The sequence below is a fragment of the Wallemia mellicola genome (assembly GCF_000263375.1).
Source record: "Wallemia mellicola CBS 633.66 unplaced genomic scaffold WALSEscaffold_18, whole genome shotgun sequence".
Classification (NCBI taxonomy): domain Eukaryota; kingdom Fungi; phylum Basidiomycota; class Wallemiomycetes; order Wallemiales; family Wallemiaceae; genus Wallemia; species Wallemia mellicola.
In genome coordinates, this window is record NW_006531975.1 from 14,653 (window position 1) to 29,782 (window position 15,130).

A 15,130-nucleotide genomic window follows, 5' to 3' on the forward strand; every position below is an offset into this window, starting at 1 on the left:
GATGAGAATTTTTGTGTGATGAAAGTGAGAATTGTTGAGAGATGCTAATTGAATAAAATGATTATCTAATAATTTAATTAGTTATTCTTAATATAAGTCTATTATTTAAACTATTTCACCCAGTCTGCAACGTCATCTTTTACGACCATCATAAGAAATGGTAAATATAAATTAGATAAAGAGATATTTCGTTGTTAATTAAAAATTACAGTCAAATACCTTAAGACCATACCTTGGAACAGTTAGAGCCTCTCTCACTGCAGCGCTAAACCTCGAAAACTTCAGTTCACAGGTTGGTCCTTATAGCATATCTAATATGTAGCTTACCTATAGAGCTTAGATAGTTGAAAGACACAATAAGCCTGAAATTGAATCAAAGAAATCAAGGGAACTGATCCTCCAGCCACTTTTGATCACAAGAACTGCGTTAGAGAAGGTATTAATTGAACCATCAGTAAACTCAGTTAGATTATCAATAAAGATCAAGCAAGCTGATGAAATTGAACGGATTTTAGCTCATAAGTTTACACGTTTCATGATGATGAGAGCTGAGGGTTTCGTCGTACTTCGAAGGAAAGCGATTGAAGTGGGTCGTACTATCATATATGATTAAGAAATCTAACTTATATTCGCTAGGGATATGATATTTCATTCTTGATCACAAATCAACAAACTGAAAAGCTACTTAAGCACAAAATAGTTGATTTCATTATTCAGTACGTGCGATCTATATTAGAATTCATAGACCTAACTCAACCCTTAGATTCATGGAAGATGTAGACAAAGAAATATCAGAAATGAAGCTTAGCTTGAACGCTAGAGCGAGAATCGTAGCAGAGACCTACTTGACAAGCTTTGGTAATTAATTATATGAATATACCTCTTTTATGCATTTTTATATTTTCTTTTGTCTTTCTGGCCGCAATGACCTCTTTCCTATAGAACGACCAAGGATATGTCCGTCAGCTTGGTTGATCCAAATATAAGGCACGCTCATAACGATCAAATTGATCAAGGAAATGGCTCATGGATTGAGTTAGGATACCCACAAGATTCAAAAGATCAACTTATACTCATCGGCAAAGGTGCTAACGGTTTAGAAGGTTTATCAGATAATTTACCGGAAGACCAAGTCGTTTTTGCTATTTTATTAGAAAATTCTTCTCTAGTGCAGCTTTTGTGGTGTCCAGACGCGATTTCGGGTGTAAAGAAAGCTAGAGCTATGGTACACGCTAGAGCAGTAGCTAGTCAGTTTGATGTGAGTAAATCTTTACCAATTGGTTTTTTCTAAACCGATCATTAGATTTCTTCGACAATCTCAGCTTCAACAAAGCAAGATCTGAGCGTCAGCCAACTTACCGCACAGAGTAAGGTAGAGAAGAAAGAGGATAGCGAAAAACATACGAATGGTGCACTACCATCAGCTGAGGAATCCGCGACAACCGTCCAAAATCTAGATGATGACGATGATAGTGATGATGATACCGACTCAATTGTTAATGGATACCAAGACGTGAACGAGCCAGATCAGCAAGAGCAACAAAGGCAACTTGAAATCGCTAAACAAAAGGCACTTCAGGAAGAAGAGCAAAGAGTTGAAATTGAGCGTAAGAGAAGACTCGAACATGAGCAAAGATTACTTCAAGAGGCTGAGCAAAAACGTCGTCTTGAAGCTGAACAACAAAAGAGACGTGAACTGGAAGAAAAGCGTAGAAAAGAGATTGAAGAAAGAAGGAAAGCTGAACAGGAAGCTAAATTACGTCTTGAAATGGAAGAAAAGAGACGCAGGGAAGCGGAAGAAAAGAGAAAGCAAGATATAATCCGTCAGAAATCATTAGAACAGGACAGATTAAACAAATTAATCAGTTCTGGACAGGTCGCAATAAATGGTAAATTGTCAGCCTTGACCAAATCAGGTGTGAGTTGTACATAAAGGTATATACTACTGTTAACCTAAGTAATAGACCTGGCGTCGTCGTTACTTTGAATTGAGCAGCAAAGCACTCGCTATATACAAAGAAGACTTGAGCTCCAAAACACCTATAGAAGCTATACCATTAAGCAAAACGACGCAAATAGTCGACAGCTATGATGAACTACTTATCAAGCACTCAATCAGATTAACTAGCCAATCAGATGAGCTCTTCATTTACCTCGATAACCAAGAAGCGAAATCTAAGCTGATGAGCGCATTGCAATCTGCCATAAAGAATTAAAAGCTTACATTCGTTACATTCATTATTGGAATTTGTGTATATTTTCCCATTTATTTTCTAAATTTTATTCTAAATGTGACGTATAACGATCTTAGACTCAAGCTATCATCCAAGATGGACGATATCATATCAATTGGTGAGAAATAAACGCGTTTGTTTTATATTCATTAATTAAATACAATAGTCAATCGTTTGCAGTAAGTTTACGCGTTAATTACTACATAAACTGACCAGTAAACTGATAGAGATACTTTCAATACGATTGGTAGGTCATTTAACAGTCTATACGAATTATTTTAATCTATCTATCAAGGCGGTAATGCTATAGACCTTCCGCAGATAGCTGTTGTCAGTATCACGACAAGAGTACCCGAGCTTCTCTAACAGACATACAGGTTGGTAGCCAATCATCTGGAAAATCTAGTGTATTAGAAACGTAGGTTCCAGTCTATTCTTTGTTCTATTTACTCAAAACTACCCAGGATCGTAGGACGTGAGGGAATATTGATATTATATTAAACACTATTAACAATTTACAGGTGACTTCTTACCACGTGGTTCGGGTATTGTCACCAGAAGACCACTCGTATTGCAGCTCATACACACTACGAAACAAGAAGAATACGGTGAATTCTTACATATCGACAAAAGATATACATCATTTGAAGAAATAAGAAATGAAATACAATCAGAGACTTTTAGAGTGGCTGGTCAGAACAAGGGTATCAGTAAATTGCCTATAAATCTCAAGATTTACTCCCACAATGTCGTCAACCTTACTTTAGTCGATTTACCGGGATTAACAAAAATCCCAGTGGGTGATCAACCATCTGATATTGAAAAGCAAATCAGACAGTTGGTTTTAGATTACATTCAGAAGCCAAATTGGTATGCTACCTACCTTTGTGTGTCCCAATCTAACTCTTTTCAGTGTCGTTTTGGCGGTATCACCAGCTAATGTCGATTTAGCAAACTCTGACAGTCTTAAACTCGCTCGTTCCGTTGACCCTCAAGGTAGAAGAACTATTGGTGTGCTTACAAAACTCGACCTCATGGACGCTGGCACACATGCTCTTGATGTTCTCAACGGTCGAGTATATCCACTCAAGTTAGGCTTCATTGGTGTCGTCAACCGTAGTCAACAAGATATTAACTCTAATTTGGACATAAATGAAGCTCGTAGACGTGAAGATGAATTCTTCCAAGAGTCTCCATCTTATCGTAACATTGCTCATAGATGTGGTACTAAGTACCTTGCAAAAACCCTCAACAACGTGCTCATGAACCACATCAGGGAGAAGCTTCCAGATATGAAAGCAAAGTTAAACACTCTTATGGGTCAAACACAACAAGAATTGAATTCATTCGGAGACGCAACCTTTTTTGGCAAGCCACACAGAGCGTCATTAATTTTGAAACTTATGACGCAATTCGGTCGTGATTTTGTCTCTTCAATTGACGGTACATCATCTGAAATCTCGACGAAGGAACTTGGTGGTGGTGCTAGGGTATATTACATCTTCAACGATGTGTTCGGTAGAGCACTCGAATCCATAAATCCTAATCAAAACCTCAGTAATCATGACATCAGAACTGCTATTAGAAATAGCACTGGTCCAAGACCATCTTTATTCGTACCAGAAGTAGCATTTGAGTTATTAGTGAAACCACAAATCAAGTTGCTCGAACCACCTTCACTTCGTTGCGTTGAATTAGTCTATGAAGAATTAATGAAGATTTGTCACAACTGCACAAGCCCAGAATTGTCGAGGTTTCCACGTTTGCATGCGCAATTGATCGAAGTAGTTTCAGATCTCCTTAGAGAGAGACTCGGTCCAACATCTGAATACGTGCAGTCGTTGATAGCTATCCAATCAGCATATATTAACACGAACCACCCATCATTCGCACCTGGAACAGCAGCATATGCCGCTGAAGCTCAAAAAGAGAAACAAAAGCAGACACCATCACTTAGATTCAAAGATGTTCAAAATGTGATCGAGGATGGTGAAGAGAAAGACAACGAATTGGCAATTGAACATAGGTCAATATCGCAACCATCAGGAACACAGGAAGATCCACGTCGTCATTCAATAACTAATCAATTGTTGAATGGAACGTCAACGCCTGAGTCTGACAGTGCATTAATGAATCATCATAGGAATAGACGAGGACATCAAGCTCAACAATCGCAAAGTCAGACTGCGAGAGATACATTCCTTAACTATTTCTTCGGTGGAGCAGATGCAGCTAGCAGTGCACCAGCTAATACTAGCAATAGTACAAGAACGCCTGTTAGGGATGTTGACGAGGAGGCTAGACACTACGCTTCAACTGCAAACCCTCTCAATGGTAGATCAGGGCTTGAAGGTTCCGCAGCTGCTTACGACATGAAAAGCTTAGGCAAGCATCTCGAGCCTGTACCTATGATTGATGAAGGTGGTAGCGCAGTATCTGAACGTGAAGACATGGAAACTACTCTTATTAGATCTCTGATCGCAAGTTACTTTTCAATCGTCAGACAAACTATTGAAGACCTCGTTCCAAAGGTTAGTAGCATATTTGCTTTTTTCTGTTGATTTTAACATTATTCAGGCTATTATGCACCTCTTGGTCAATTTCTCAAGAGAAGTGATACAAGACAAGTTGGTAGCATCATTGTACAACCCTGATGTGAGTAATTCACAATCTTATAAACTAAATTTAACACACACTACAGATGTTTGATGAACTACTTTATGAAGATGAAAACATCGTTAATGAACGCACCAGAGTGAAGAACTTAATGGATGCATACAAGCAAGCCTTCCAAGTTTTGGCCGAGGTGAATATGCCAAAGCAATCAAACATGGTTCCACCAACTCAATCAACGGCTTAAAAGTTAGGATTATTTTTTGTTCATATGCATTATTCCTTTTTTCACAACTCATAATCAAATGCAGAGTATGGTGAGTAATGTTATGTACATGCTTACAATATTCAATTATCCTTGCATTTCACCTTCTTCAACCTCCTCTTTACGGGGTTTCTACGGTTGTGTTAGTCGAGTGATAGGGAGGACAACTCATACCTACCTTAGCCTCTCTCTGTTCTTCATGTGGACTCTTAGAGCGGCGACGCTCAGCACGTCTCTCATCTCTTTCTCTTTCTCTCTCTCTCTGTGAGACAGATTCGCGTCTATCACGACGACGTCTAGAATGATCAGAATCACCATGGTCGCGTGAACGATCTTTGAGTCTCTTTACGAACCTCTCAAACGCGATTTTGCAAGCTTCGTCATCATCCTTCAACCACTTGCCTTCTGGTAAGTCCTTCAATCTTGGTAAAACGTCTTCAAATTTATCTTCGACAGTTAAGCTTGGTTCTAGATATCTCATTGCGCTGCGCAAATCGTCAATCATTATTCTACGCTTTCTCTCACTTTGATGTTTTTCTTCTCTCTTCTGGGATAAATACTTTTGCGTTATCTTAATACTTTATTAGATTGTAAATGACGTTCAATGGAAGAAACTCACAACGTTATGTATATCCTCAATTGACCAACCCTCCCAATCAATCTCTACATTATTACTTTCAACCATTCGCTTAAACTCATTGAGAGATACTTCCTCACTAAGCTTAGTGTTAGACATCGAAAAAGCATCTTCGACTCTTTGTCCGACTATTTCAGCATGAATTTGGAACTCATCGACTGTATCCCAAAACAACTCTAATGCTGTGGATCCTGAGTTACCTGCAATTTGGAATAAACGAGGATCATCTTTGATATCGACGATTATATCATTCCATTTGGTATTATGTTTAATTTTACCATCCTTAACGAGATCTTTGAGAAGTCCCTTGCATGGTGTTAGTCGTATTATTAAATAAAATGAATAGGCTCACAGTAAATGCCTCTCTCTTCCTCCTTTGGTCACGTTTTCTCTCGGTTTTCATCTTCTTCTTACGAGCTTCCCAAGCTTTCTCAGCCATAACGAGGTTATCTTCATAGATGTTAAGTACATCAAGCATGTCAACACGTTGAAGATCAGGATCATCTCTCCATTCGCGGGATGATTTTAAATCACGCTTAAATTCTGGCCATTTGGTGTCCATAGCAACCTTATTCGTTTCAATATATTTCATAATTTTGTCTATATTATTCTTTCTCAATTCGCGTTCATCATCTTCTTCTTTCTTTTGAATGTGTTTCAAATATTCATCGAAGAGCATCTTACGTTCATTGTCATCTCTGCAATTCTGCCAACTTCTTTCTTTAAGTAACTTTGGATCCGTCATAATGACTGCCCTCAATGTTGACCATTTGGTATATGGATGAACGCGACCTGTTCTCGCTAACATATCTCTAAATTGTGGACGTAACTTATCCATCCTACGAGCCTTCTCTGCTCGTTCATCTTCGACAACTTTGCGGATGTATTCACTAAAATAATCTTTCTTTAAGGACAACGATGGTTCTAATTTCCAAACTGGACTTGTAATTAATTCTCTGATGGTAGCTTCCCATGTCCAATCAGGTGCAACTCCTTTTTGTTTGAATAGATCCATCAGGGCTAATTTAGCTTCATATGGTGTTACTTCTGCTGCGAGACCGGGTGCAGCAGCTGGACCACCGATCGCGAGGGGTGTACCAGTACCTTCTAGCATTGGCGTACCAGATTGTGAACCGTTGTAGCCAATTTGAAGCATTGGTGATTGAGCACTCGCTTTAAGTTCCTCCTTCTTACGTTGTTCTTCTGCGATTCTATTCTCCTCCTCTATGCGCTTTTCCTCTGCTATCCTCTCCGCTTCTTTACGTTCAGCTTCTGCCTTACTATGGTGGGGTTAGAATTGCTAATGATAATAACATCAAACAGACTCTTCTGCATCAAATGTAGCCTTCAATTGAGCTAAATCTTCAGGCATATCCCATCTAGATTGTTTCGTGGTCTTATTATACCAATATATTTTATCATTGACTGTATTTAAACCCCATTCAGATGCGTCGACAGCGTGCTAATAGGAAGAGTGTAAGGTTGAGTAGACTAGAGGGTAAATAGAGAAACCTACATCAAACCTTGTCTTTATCTCATTCGGTTTAACCCAACTAGAAGCTTTTGTTACTCTATTATGCCAATATATCTTCCCATTCGTAGCTTTATGCTCTGTCTGTGGTGTGTTAAGAAGGTATATCAAGTATATTAAGAAATTAAATACCCAATGTGAGGCTGCAGGTGAGTCTGACTGTATTTTATTGTCAATTACCTATTATTACAATACATTCGTCATCCTACCATGAATGTTATAAGTAAAGATATATGAGAAAGAGAAGAAAGACTAATTAATTTAAAAATACGTGTATTTGTTCACAGAACTGTTTTATTTAAACGACATCTGATTAAATTGTCCTTGAAAGAGAAAGCAATAAGAAGATTCTTAATGAGTGTGATAATGAATGAAATCGTGATTGTTAATGCTTCAAGTGTGAAAATGAGTGTGTAGTTCACCAAAGTGAGTGTTTAACCTTGCAGGCGTACGCAATGCAAAAATTTGGGTATACTAATGTTGGTATCAATTGTTTTCTTTTCAACTTCCAAAATCTACAACTATTCCATCTTTGGACGTTGTGAGATATCAGCACCTCTGACTGTTGATTTCATAAATTGAATAAAACGTTCTCCATATTGTTGAGCAGGAATTGCTGATATCATTTGTGTGTCATGTGTTAATGATTTCCAGCGATGCTCGATACGTTTGACTAGATTATAAGGTGTGCAAATATCAATAACACCAAGCTTTAATTGAGTTAGTCACGTCGCCTAAAAGTAAGGTAATGAACTCACATAATAAATTATATCTAAATCATCATTTTGATCATCGGTCGCTCGATAACCACCTTCATCCTGGTAGAACCAGAAGTGACGTCTTTCTGCAATATCCGCATTATTGAGAGCACGACTTGGATCTTTATCAAGGTTCTTAGGCTCTGTGCGCCTAATTGACATACGTACGTTTCGACTTTCACCACGATGGATCGCGCTAGAAACACGTCTTTGGATGGACGTGCTACCAGTATTCAATGGTTGATCTTCAGGTACACTTCCTTCAAGTTGAGGCTGGTAGACTTTCAATGTATCTTTCCGACGACCTTCTGAATTCCCTCTTGTCATATCATGAATACCTAAAAGTAGAGAATAATCCATGATACCAAGCCTTTGAAGTAGTTGTGTATCCCTATTTAATTGTGTAAGAAATAGTGCCCTCTTCTCTGGACCTAATTCTAATCTGCGATGTCGATGAACCCAATTCAAGTCTTTCAAAACAGCACCAGGTTTCTCTTTAATCATTTCTTCAGGGTATTCACGACCAATTGCTGAACCTTTAAGGTCATAAGTTTCGTGAATATCGCGATGTGGAGGGAAAAGATTATTCATGATGACGAAATGGATTTTTCGACCACGTGGTAATTTGACGCGATGTAAGCCATAAAAGCGGGAAAGTAAGGTATGAGGATTACTTTTAACGTGCTCGTAATAATCCTTTAATATAGAAAGTAAGAACTTGTGCTCTGTATGTGAAACAGTTTTGATAATATATTTGAAATCCCTTGAGAAGTAAAAGAAAGAGCCAGATTTCCCTGGACTACCAAGTTCTGTTAAAATGTATTTTGCGGTAAGTGAGAGTAGATAATCAGCCGGGTCTAGATGGAAGTAATCATCGCGAAGACTCCTAAAAACCCATGGTGCGTAATCTTTAAACTTGAAATCATATTTTGCGGAAGGAGTTAATTCATTTCCAACGCTGTAGAGTTTATGTTAGAAATAAAGTCATAAAGACCAAACTGCGGACGTACATATCAAAAGAAAACTTATGCTTGGCTTTAAAGTCAGCATCTGTGAGAGGTCTCCTGAGTTTGGCTTGACAACGGGAGACACCGATTCGAATACCGGTGAGCATATTGTACATCAAAACGTAGTTTGCGTGATCTTCACCGATGAGATTACCAACTAAAGGCTGATCAGAGGATTGACGCTTTCTAATAGCTTGAGATTCTTGCTGCTCATGCGCTTGCTGTACAGCTCTCGCTTTTTCAGCGCGTTCTTGCTTTAATTGAGCCTGCCTGAAAGCTATATCGTCGTCGACGTTTGGAGTAGCTGAAATGGCTGGTTGAGATGATTGCGGTTGGGTAGAAACGAGTGAATTCAAAGACTTTTGTTTTATATTGCTAGACTTTGCTGCAGACGAGGGGTGTAAGTAATCTGAGCTCGATTTCTTAGAAATCTGTTCATTCAAAGAAACTGGTGGACTTGGAGGCGGTTCAAAGGATCTCATTTCAGCGTCCTTCCATTGGGTGTCTATTTGCATTTCCTTCAATTTGACCGTAAAGATGGTCGTTCTGGAGTACCACCATATAAATAAATAAAATAAAATATAAATTATGGTAAATATATCAAATAACTTTTAAACCTTGCTTCTAATTTATTTAACAGGGTCTCTTATCACTTGGTACTCCTTTAGATTGGACTGACGCTAAAGCTTTCGCTGATTTTATAAGAACTAACGGCGTAGAGCAATTTCTTAACATTTATTACAGCCTCAAGGATCGTAAAGGTGAACCTCTTCTATGGGGTGATGAAGTCGGTGAAAATTGCGTTATCAGTAAGCTTACTAATACCTTTTTAGGTTGAATATATGGTCATTTTACTTGATAACTCAACTAAAACTGCTAAATTAAGCTTAAGACAATCAGAAATTCTAGACAATCTGAACAATGTTACAGATGATATCGTAAATGACTCAAATTCTTCAATTGTTTCATCACAAGTTCCAACTTTTCACCCAGAATTCGGTAGATATATGATAGAGTCAACCCCCGGTGTACCATACTCCGCAGGTTTGAAGGAATTACTCACAGTCGAAGTAAATATGCGTCTTCGTCGGAACATTACAAAGCATCACTTACCACCGAATCATATACCAATCACTTTAACTTCCTTTCCTACGCTTGGTGTAAACTATCCATTTTTGGATCCACACTATGAACCAAATGGCGAAGCATCACAATCATTATTCCTTCCGGATGAGTTGATTAATCCACATGTGAGGTTTCCAACACTTGCTGCTAATATAAGGAAGAGACGGGGCGCAAAAGTTGCAATCAATGTTCCAATCTTCTTCGATGAGAACACTCCTAGACCATTCATTGATAAGACCATTCCATATGATAGAGACCTCTTCCCTGGTGATAAGGAAGCTAAGGAGGGTGCTGCAAAACCTGATCATATTTATATGGACGCTATGGGTTTCGGTATGGGTTGCTCCTGTCTCCAATTGACATTCCAAGCATGCAATGTAAATGAAGCTTTTAACGTCTACGATGCTTTAGCTCCTGTTGCCCCAATTATGCTCGCTTTAACAGCAGCTGCACCTATCTATAGAGGTTACCTTTCAGATGTCGATGCTCGCTGGAATGTTATATCTGCAGCAGTTGATGACAGAACAAAGGAAGAGAGAGGAGAAGAACCACTCAAGAATGATAAATATAGAATTCCGAAAAGTCGTTACGATAGTATAGACTCATATCTTTCAACGTCACCACGCAACAGACCAGAATATAATGATAATCCACTCCCAATGAATAAAGAAGTTCACAAAGCACTAATTGAAGCAGGAATCGAATTACCATTAGCAAATCATATAGCACATCTCTTCATACGCGATCCAATTGTCATTTTCAACGAACTGCTTAAACAAGATAACACCAAGTCATCAGATCATTTCGAAAACATTCAGTCAACAAACTGGCAAACATTAAGGTTTAAACCGCCACCACCACAATCAAAGATTGGTTGGAGAGTCGAATTCAGATCAATGGAAGTACAACTGACGGATTTTGAAAATGCTGCTTTCTCAGTATTCATCGTTTTACTCACAAGGGCAATACTTAGCTTCGATCTTAACTTTTACATGCCAATATCAAAGGTAGATGTCAATATGCAAAGATCTCAGAAGAGGGATGCGTCAAGACAAGAAAAATTCTTCTTCCGCAAGAATTTATTCCCAAAACGTGATCGCGATATCGAAAAGTATAGATTTGATAGTCCAAGAATGGAACCAATGAAGAAATCATTCGATAATTTCAAAGAAGAATCAAATATGAACGGTAAACGAACGACCTCATCTGAAAGTTTAGCGTCAAATTACAATATAAACGTTGAAGAAGAGATTGATGAGATGTCAATGGATGAAATCATCAATGGAAAAGATACATTCCCTGGATTGATGGGATTGGTTTACGCATATCTACACTCATTAAACGTTGACATTGAAACTAAATGCCAGATAAAGAAATATTTACAATTCATAAAAGATAGAGCATCTGGTAAATATATTACCTTTGCAACATGGACTAGAAATTTTATGAGATCGCATCCTGATTACAAGCAAGATTCAGTTATAACATCAAAGATGAATTATGATTTCATTATTGCGGCAGATGAGATTGAAAGGGGTATTAGAACTGAGCCAAGTTTGTTACCGCCAAGTTACATTGGTTCAGACAAACTCAAAGAACCTTCAGTAATGGATCTTTCTCAAGGCGTCTCATCTGGCGCTGAACCAGATAAAAGACCGACACCAACTGATGGTTTATCTAGGTTAAAAGGAAGCAATTTGTATACCGTTTAAAGAATTTCTTTATTTGGTTTTGTTTTTATGTATAATATTGTCATTAGTCTACATAAATGTCATATCTCCTTATCTTCTGTAACTTCATAGTAAAGTTATCTTTGCATCCAAAATGTGTAACTTGTCCATTAGGTGAGTGCACTGATATGACACTATTTCCTAATCTCTTCTTGCATTCGGGACAACTGTGACAGTTAGTAAAAAAGAATACTTCAAATGAAAGACACTTTACATTCTGTTATCATCTATGACGACATATCGACTCTCAAGGTCAACAAGCTTCATCGCCAGCCTCTCATTCTCCGATTTACGAATATTACTAACGACACTGCCCCATCGCTGGTTACTACTGGTGGCTTTATAGTTTCTAAGTAGAAACCGCTGAAGTTCTTGTAAGGGGACGTCTCCTGGTAAGGACTGCAAGACTTGTTGTATGTCAAACTTGGTCGGAAAGTTGCACAACAAGGATATAATTTCATTCATATTATCACCTTCATCCGACATCGTACTGTATGATGGTGATATTGCCGTTGCTTTAAAATAACTTGATTGAGAACCGGGCGACGTCGATTTATCCCCCTTAAGATAAAATTTGAGCAATTTACTGAAGATTTCCTTATCTTCTTTCTCAACTTTAACGCAATACCGGGTTGCGCTGTCGAAATCGTTTAGATTCTTGACATATATCCTCAAAGCATCTTCATATTTGCCCAGTCTGTCTACCAAGATTGCCCGAGCACGGTATAAATCTAAAAGACGTCAGCAAACAATGATTATAGAAGCATATCCGCACCATCTATTGGTATGGCTTTGAGTCTAGCCTTAGGAGCGTATTGATGGCTAGACCGGAGAAAGTCTAAATAAGCGTCATAAATTGTCTGGAACTCTTCAGTCTTTCTATTCCGCAAAACAGCTTGGAGCAGAGTATCTGCAAAGTAATTGTGTAGGCTGGGATCCTGATCGTTTAACTCTTTGATTGCATACCGAAGATACTGCAACCCAAGTCCAATGTCGAAAGAATTCAAATACTCTGCCACCCGCAATTTAGGTAAGCTTTCGACTCTTTCATCGTCTGCTATGAATATCTTATTAGATCGTTAGCAGGTATGATCATCAAACGCTTAACCATTTAATCACCCACTTGTATAGCTGTTTGTTTATCTACATCGAACATCCATCTCGATTTTTGCAATATCAGATCAATGTACTCGCTTCCTAACTGCTGTATATAGCTGACAGATGAATCGATGTCCTTGCCTTCCTCTTCATCAAGAGTTAACCTTAAGTATGTCAGATTAATTGAATGGAGTTAGAAAACACTTACCCCTTGAGTAGATCGAGAGCCTTTTCATGCATGTTTTTACTCTTATATAAGGAAACAAGTTCATCAAATTTCTTGAAATCACTTTCAGCAAGAGAAACTTATCAAGGCTATCAGAACTCACTTTGCGATCAAGCAGCGACTGTTCAACTTCTTCAGGTTGGCAATAATTTTCTAAACGGCATAGCGAACCGACGAGTGCGGGTCTCGTTTCAATATAAGCCTTAAAAAGAGCGGTGTCAACAACACCCGCAAGAACAGCGAGCTGGTCCACATTGAGCGTATCGGCACTCCTACTTGGCAATTCCAATAGCTGCTCTTTCGTATAATCAGTCAACTTAACATTAATAAATGATTCTGAGGGATGTTGATGTATAGCTCCTTTTACTTTCTGCCTCCTATCCGTCAAATATCGTAACAATGCTTCGATTTTGCTATTCCGGGAGACTTTATTGCTCTTCAATGAAGCTGTATCACTTCCACTTCGCAGAGATGACATCGAAGTTGAGTTTATGATCTCATTATTGTCAATAGTCCCCTTATAGAGCTTGGCGAAATCCCCAAAGATGCTGTTCCAATTCTCTTGTGGAATATATAGCCTTCCTGATATATTCTCTGGAAAGAGGGCTATGACTTTCGCTGGATTAGTTTCTAATTCAATAAAGACATCTATTGCGTCATCTATTTCGTCCGCGTCTACCAAACTGATGGAATATAATTGAAGGATTTTGAGACGAAATTCTTGAAATTCTTGGTTGTTGTCACTCGATTGATCTTGTGTAAAGCCGACGGACTCTAATAATCCGAGTGCCTCTTCGAATTTACCCTCTTTTGTACTACGATCGACGAGATCTTTCCATGAAACAAGCTGGGTGTTTGATATACCCTCATCAGTATCTAAATACAGCGTTGAATTGACAGCTTGGAGTAGTTTACATTCTTTGATGGACACTTCCTGAACCAAATCAAGAGTATAGCTCGAATAGAGGTTAAGAACAGAGCTATAATCATTTCCTGATGGTTGTAAGTGAACGTACAGATAGGGTTTAGCAAACATGATTTCGTCTATAGCTGTAGCTGTTGATATTGTCTTTTGAATCTGACCATCCTGATCAACCACAATGATAAGTGAACCATTAACGATAGCAATTGACTCTGAATCAAGCGGCTCCATGAGTGGTTTTGATCGATTGCCTAAAAATCCTGTAAGACCAGCTGTAAAACTTGTCTTATAGCTAGTTTGAGCATTAAAACTTGGTAAGACAACCTCTTGGATGCTATACAATGAAGGTGATTTCATATCAAAGTGTACTACAGCATATTCGGCTTGAGAATAGCCTAAAAATATGGTGTAAGGATTGAGTATTTTAACCACTTTGGGTGTATTTGCTAAAATGACGTCTACGTGCTCTTCTTCGAGACCGTCTGTCCAGGTGTAAATGCATAGCTTTTTCTTTGTAACTACTGCAAGCTTTGAAGTCATTCTCGTTATACTTTTGCGCTCTTTTGACTGATTACTTATTCTAGATGATAAAGTCCTATGTTTACGCTCATTCATGGCTGCTTCTGCGGTGATAGTATCCAAATTAGTGTTCATTATATCAATGCAGGTTACATTCTTGATTGTCCGTGTGCAGCTAGTTATATCATTGAGAGGATGAAGTGTGAGTGTGTAATCAGCGAGTAGGGCTATCAACCGAGACTGATGTATTATCGATAAGCTTTCTATGGCTTTCTTTTCAATAGGATGCTCTTCTATGAGGGTATCGTTATGGTACTTGTATATTTTGGATGTATGAGCGATGTATAACTCCTGATCTGAGAGATGCTTAGAGATGGATAAGGTGTGGGTAATAAATCACTGACTATAAACTGATAACTTTCCATGCAGGTCTCTGAATTTAGTTTTTAACTCAATTGCAGCCAT

General features: G+C 38.4%; 7 protein-coding genes across 7 annotated transcripts; 4 read left to right on the plus strand and 3 right to left on the minus strand.

Annotated features, from left to right (window-relative positions):
• Position 1: 1 nt before the first annotated feature.
• Positions 2-904, plus strand: WALSEDRAFT_69880 (ARP23 complex 20 kDa subunit; the record flags this gene model as incomplete). The annotated part of the gene is made up of 5 exons (XM_006959500.1): positions 2-13; positions 212-292; positions 341-586; positions 637-716; positions 764-904. 5 exons carry the CDS (start codon positions 2-4, stop codon positions 864-866), a joined length of 522 nt encoding a protein of 173 aa, XP_006959562.1. The 3' UTR covers positions 867-904.
• Positions 905-955: 51 nt separating this feature from the next.
• Positions 956-2,216, plus strand: WALSEDRAFT_65438 (hypothetical protein; the record flags this gene model as incomplete). The annotated part of the gene is made up of 3 exons (XM_006959501.1): positions 956-1,258; positions 1,304-1,918; positions 1,965-2,216. The coding sequence occupies 3 exons, from the start codon at positions 956-958 to the stop codon at positions 2,214-2,216; spliced, it is 1,170 nt and encodes a 389-aa protein (XP_006959563.1).
• A 109-nt stretch (positions 2,217-2,325) lies between these two features.
• On the plus strand, positions 2,326-5,130 carry WALSEDRAFT_33371 (hypothetical protein). The gene is made up of 10 exons (XM_006959502.1): positions 2,326-2,352; positions 2,401-2,413; positions 2,462-2,481; positions 2,530-2,564; positions 2,612-2,652; positions 2,699-2,709; positions 2,756-3,104; positions 3,148-4,765; positions 4,812-4,889; positions 4,936-5,130. Exons 1-10 carry the CDS (start codon positions 2,331-2,333, stop codon positions 5,092-5,094), a joined length of 2,346 nt encoding a protein of 781 aa, XP_006959564.1. The 5' UTR covers positions 2,326-2,330; the 3' UTR covers positions 5,095-5,130.
• Positions 5,131-5,199: 69 nt separating this feature from the next.
• Positions 5,200-7,492, minus strand: WALSEDRAFT_29657 (hypothetical protein; the record flags this gene model as incomplete). Its single annotated transcript, XM_006959503.1, has 8 exons — positions 5,200-5,244; positions 5,291-5,683; positions 5,732-6,055; positions 6,102-7,029; positions 7,075-7,211; positions 7,266-7,364; positions 7,413-7,439; positions 7,490-7,492. The coding sequence occupies 8 exons, from the start codon at positions 7,490-7,492 to the stop codon at positions 5,200-5,202; spliced, it is 1,956 nt and encodes a 651-aa protein (XP_006959565.1).
• A 64-nt stretch (positions 7,493-7,556) lies between these two features.
• On the minus strand, positions 7,557-9,684 carry WALSEDRAFT_33373 (SAICAR synthase-like protein). Its single transcript, XM_006959504.1, has 3 exons — positions 9,049-9,684; positions 8,039-8,996; positions 7,557-7,990 (listed from the first exon to the last, which is right to left on the minus strand). The coding sequence occupies exons 1-3, from the start codon at positions 9,558-9,560 to the stop codon at positions 7,802-7,804; spliced, it is 1,659 nt and encodes a 552-aa protein (XP_006959566.1). The 5' UTR covers positions 9,561-9,684; the 3' UTR covers positions 7,557-7,801.
• WALSEDRAFT_33376 (GCS-domain-containing protein) lies at positions 9,583-12,595 on the plus strand (the record flags this gene model as incomplete). Its single annotated transcript, XM_006959505.1, has 4 exons — positions 9,583-9,585; positions 9,686-9,832; positions 9,879-12,067; positions 12,115-12,595. 3 exons carry the CDS (start codon positions 9,583-9,585, stop codon positions 11,880-11,882), a joined length of 2,154 nt encoding a protein of 717 aa, XP_006959567.1. The 3' UTR covers positions 11,883-12,067; positions 12,115-12,595.
• WALSEDRAFT_20659 (hypothetical protein) lies at positions 11,926-14,260 on the minus strand (the record flags this gene model as incomplete). The annotated part of the gene is made up of 6 exons (XM_006959506.1): positions 11,926-12,067; positions 12,115-12,631; positions 12,676-12,967; positions 13,024-13,162; positions 13,207-13,277; positions 13,328-14,260. The coding sequence occupies 6 exons, from the start codon at positions 14,258-14,260 to the stop codon at positions 11,926-11,928; spliced, it is 2,094 nt and encodes a 697-aa protein (XP_006959568.1).
• Positions 14,261-15,130: the final 870 nt, after the last annotated feature.

What these genes read in the sequence shown, in the direction of transcription:
- WALSEDRAFT_33371 (XM_006959502.1), top strand. Translation starts at nt 2,331, where the DNA reads ATGGACGATATCATATCAATTG. An exon ending in AGATACTTTCAATACGATTG is followed by an intron (nt 2,482 to 2,529) that starts GTAGGTCATTTA and finishes CTATCTATCAAG; the next exon opens with GCGGTAATGCTATAGACCTT. An exon ending in CATCATTGTACAACCCTGAT is followed by an intron (nt 4,890 to 4,935) that starts GTGAGTAATTCA and finishes CACACACTACAG; the next exon opens with ATGTTTGATGAACTACTTTA.
- WALSEDRAFT_33373 (XM_006959504.1), bottom strand. Translation starts at nt 9,560, where the DNA reads ATGCAAATAGACACCCAATGGAAGGACGCTGAAATGAGATCCTTTGAA. An exon ending in CATAAGTTTTCTTTTGATAT is followed by an intron (nt 8,997 to 9,048) that starts GTACGTCCGCAG and finishes TAAACTCTACAG; the next exon opens with CGTTGGAAATGAATTAACTC. An exon ending in ATTTAGATATAATTTATTAT is followed by an intron (nt 7,991 to 8,038) that starts GTGAGTTCATTA and finishes ACTCAATTAAAG; the next exon opens with CTTGGTGTTATTGATATTTG.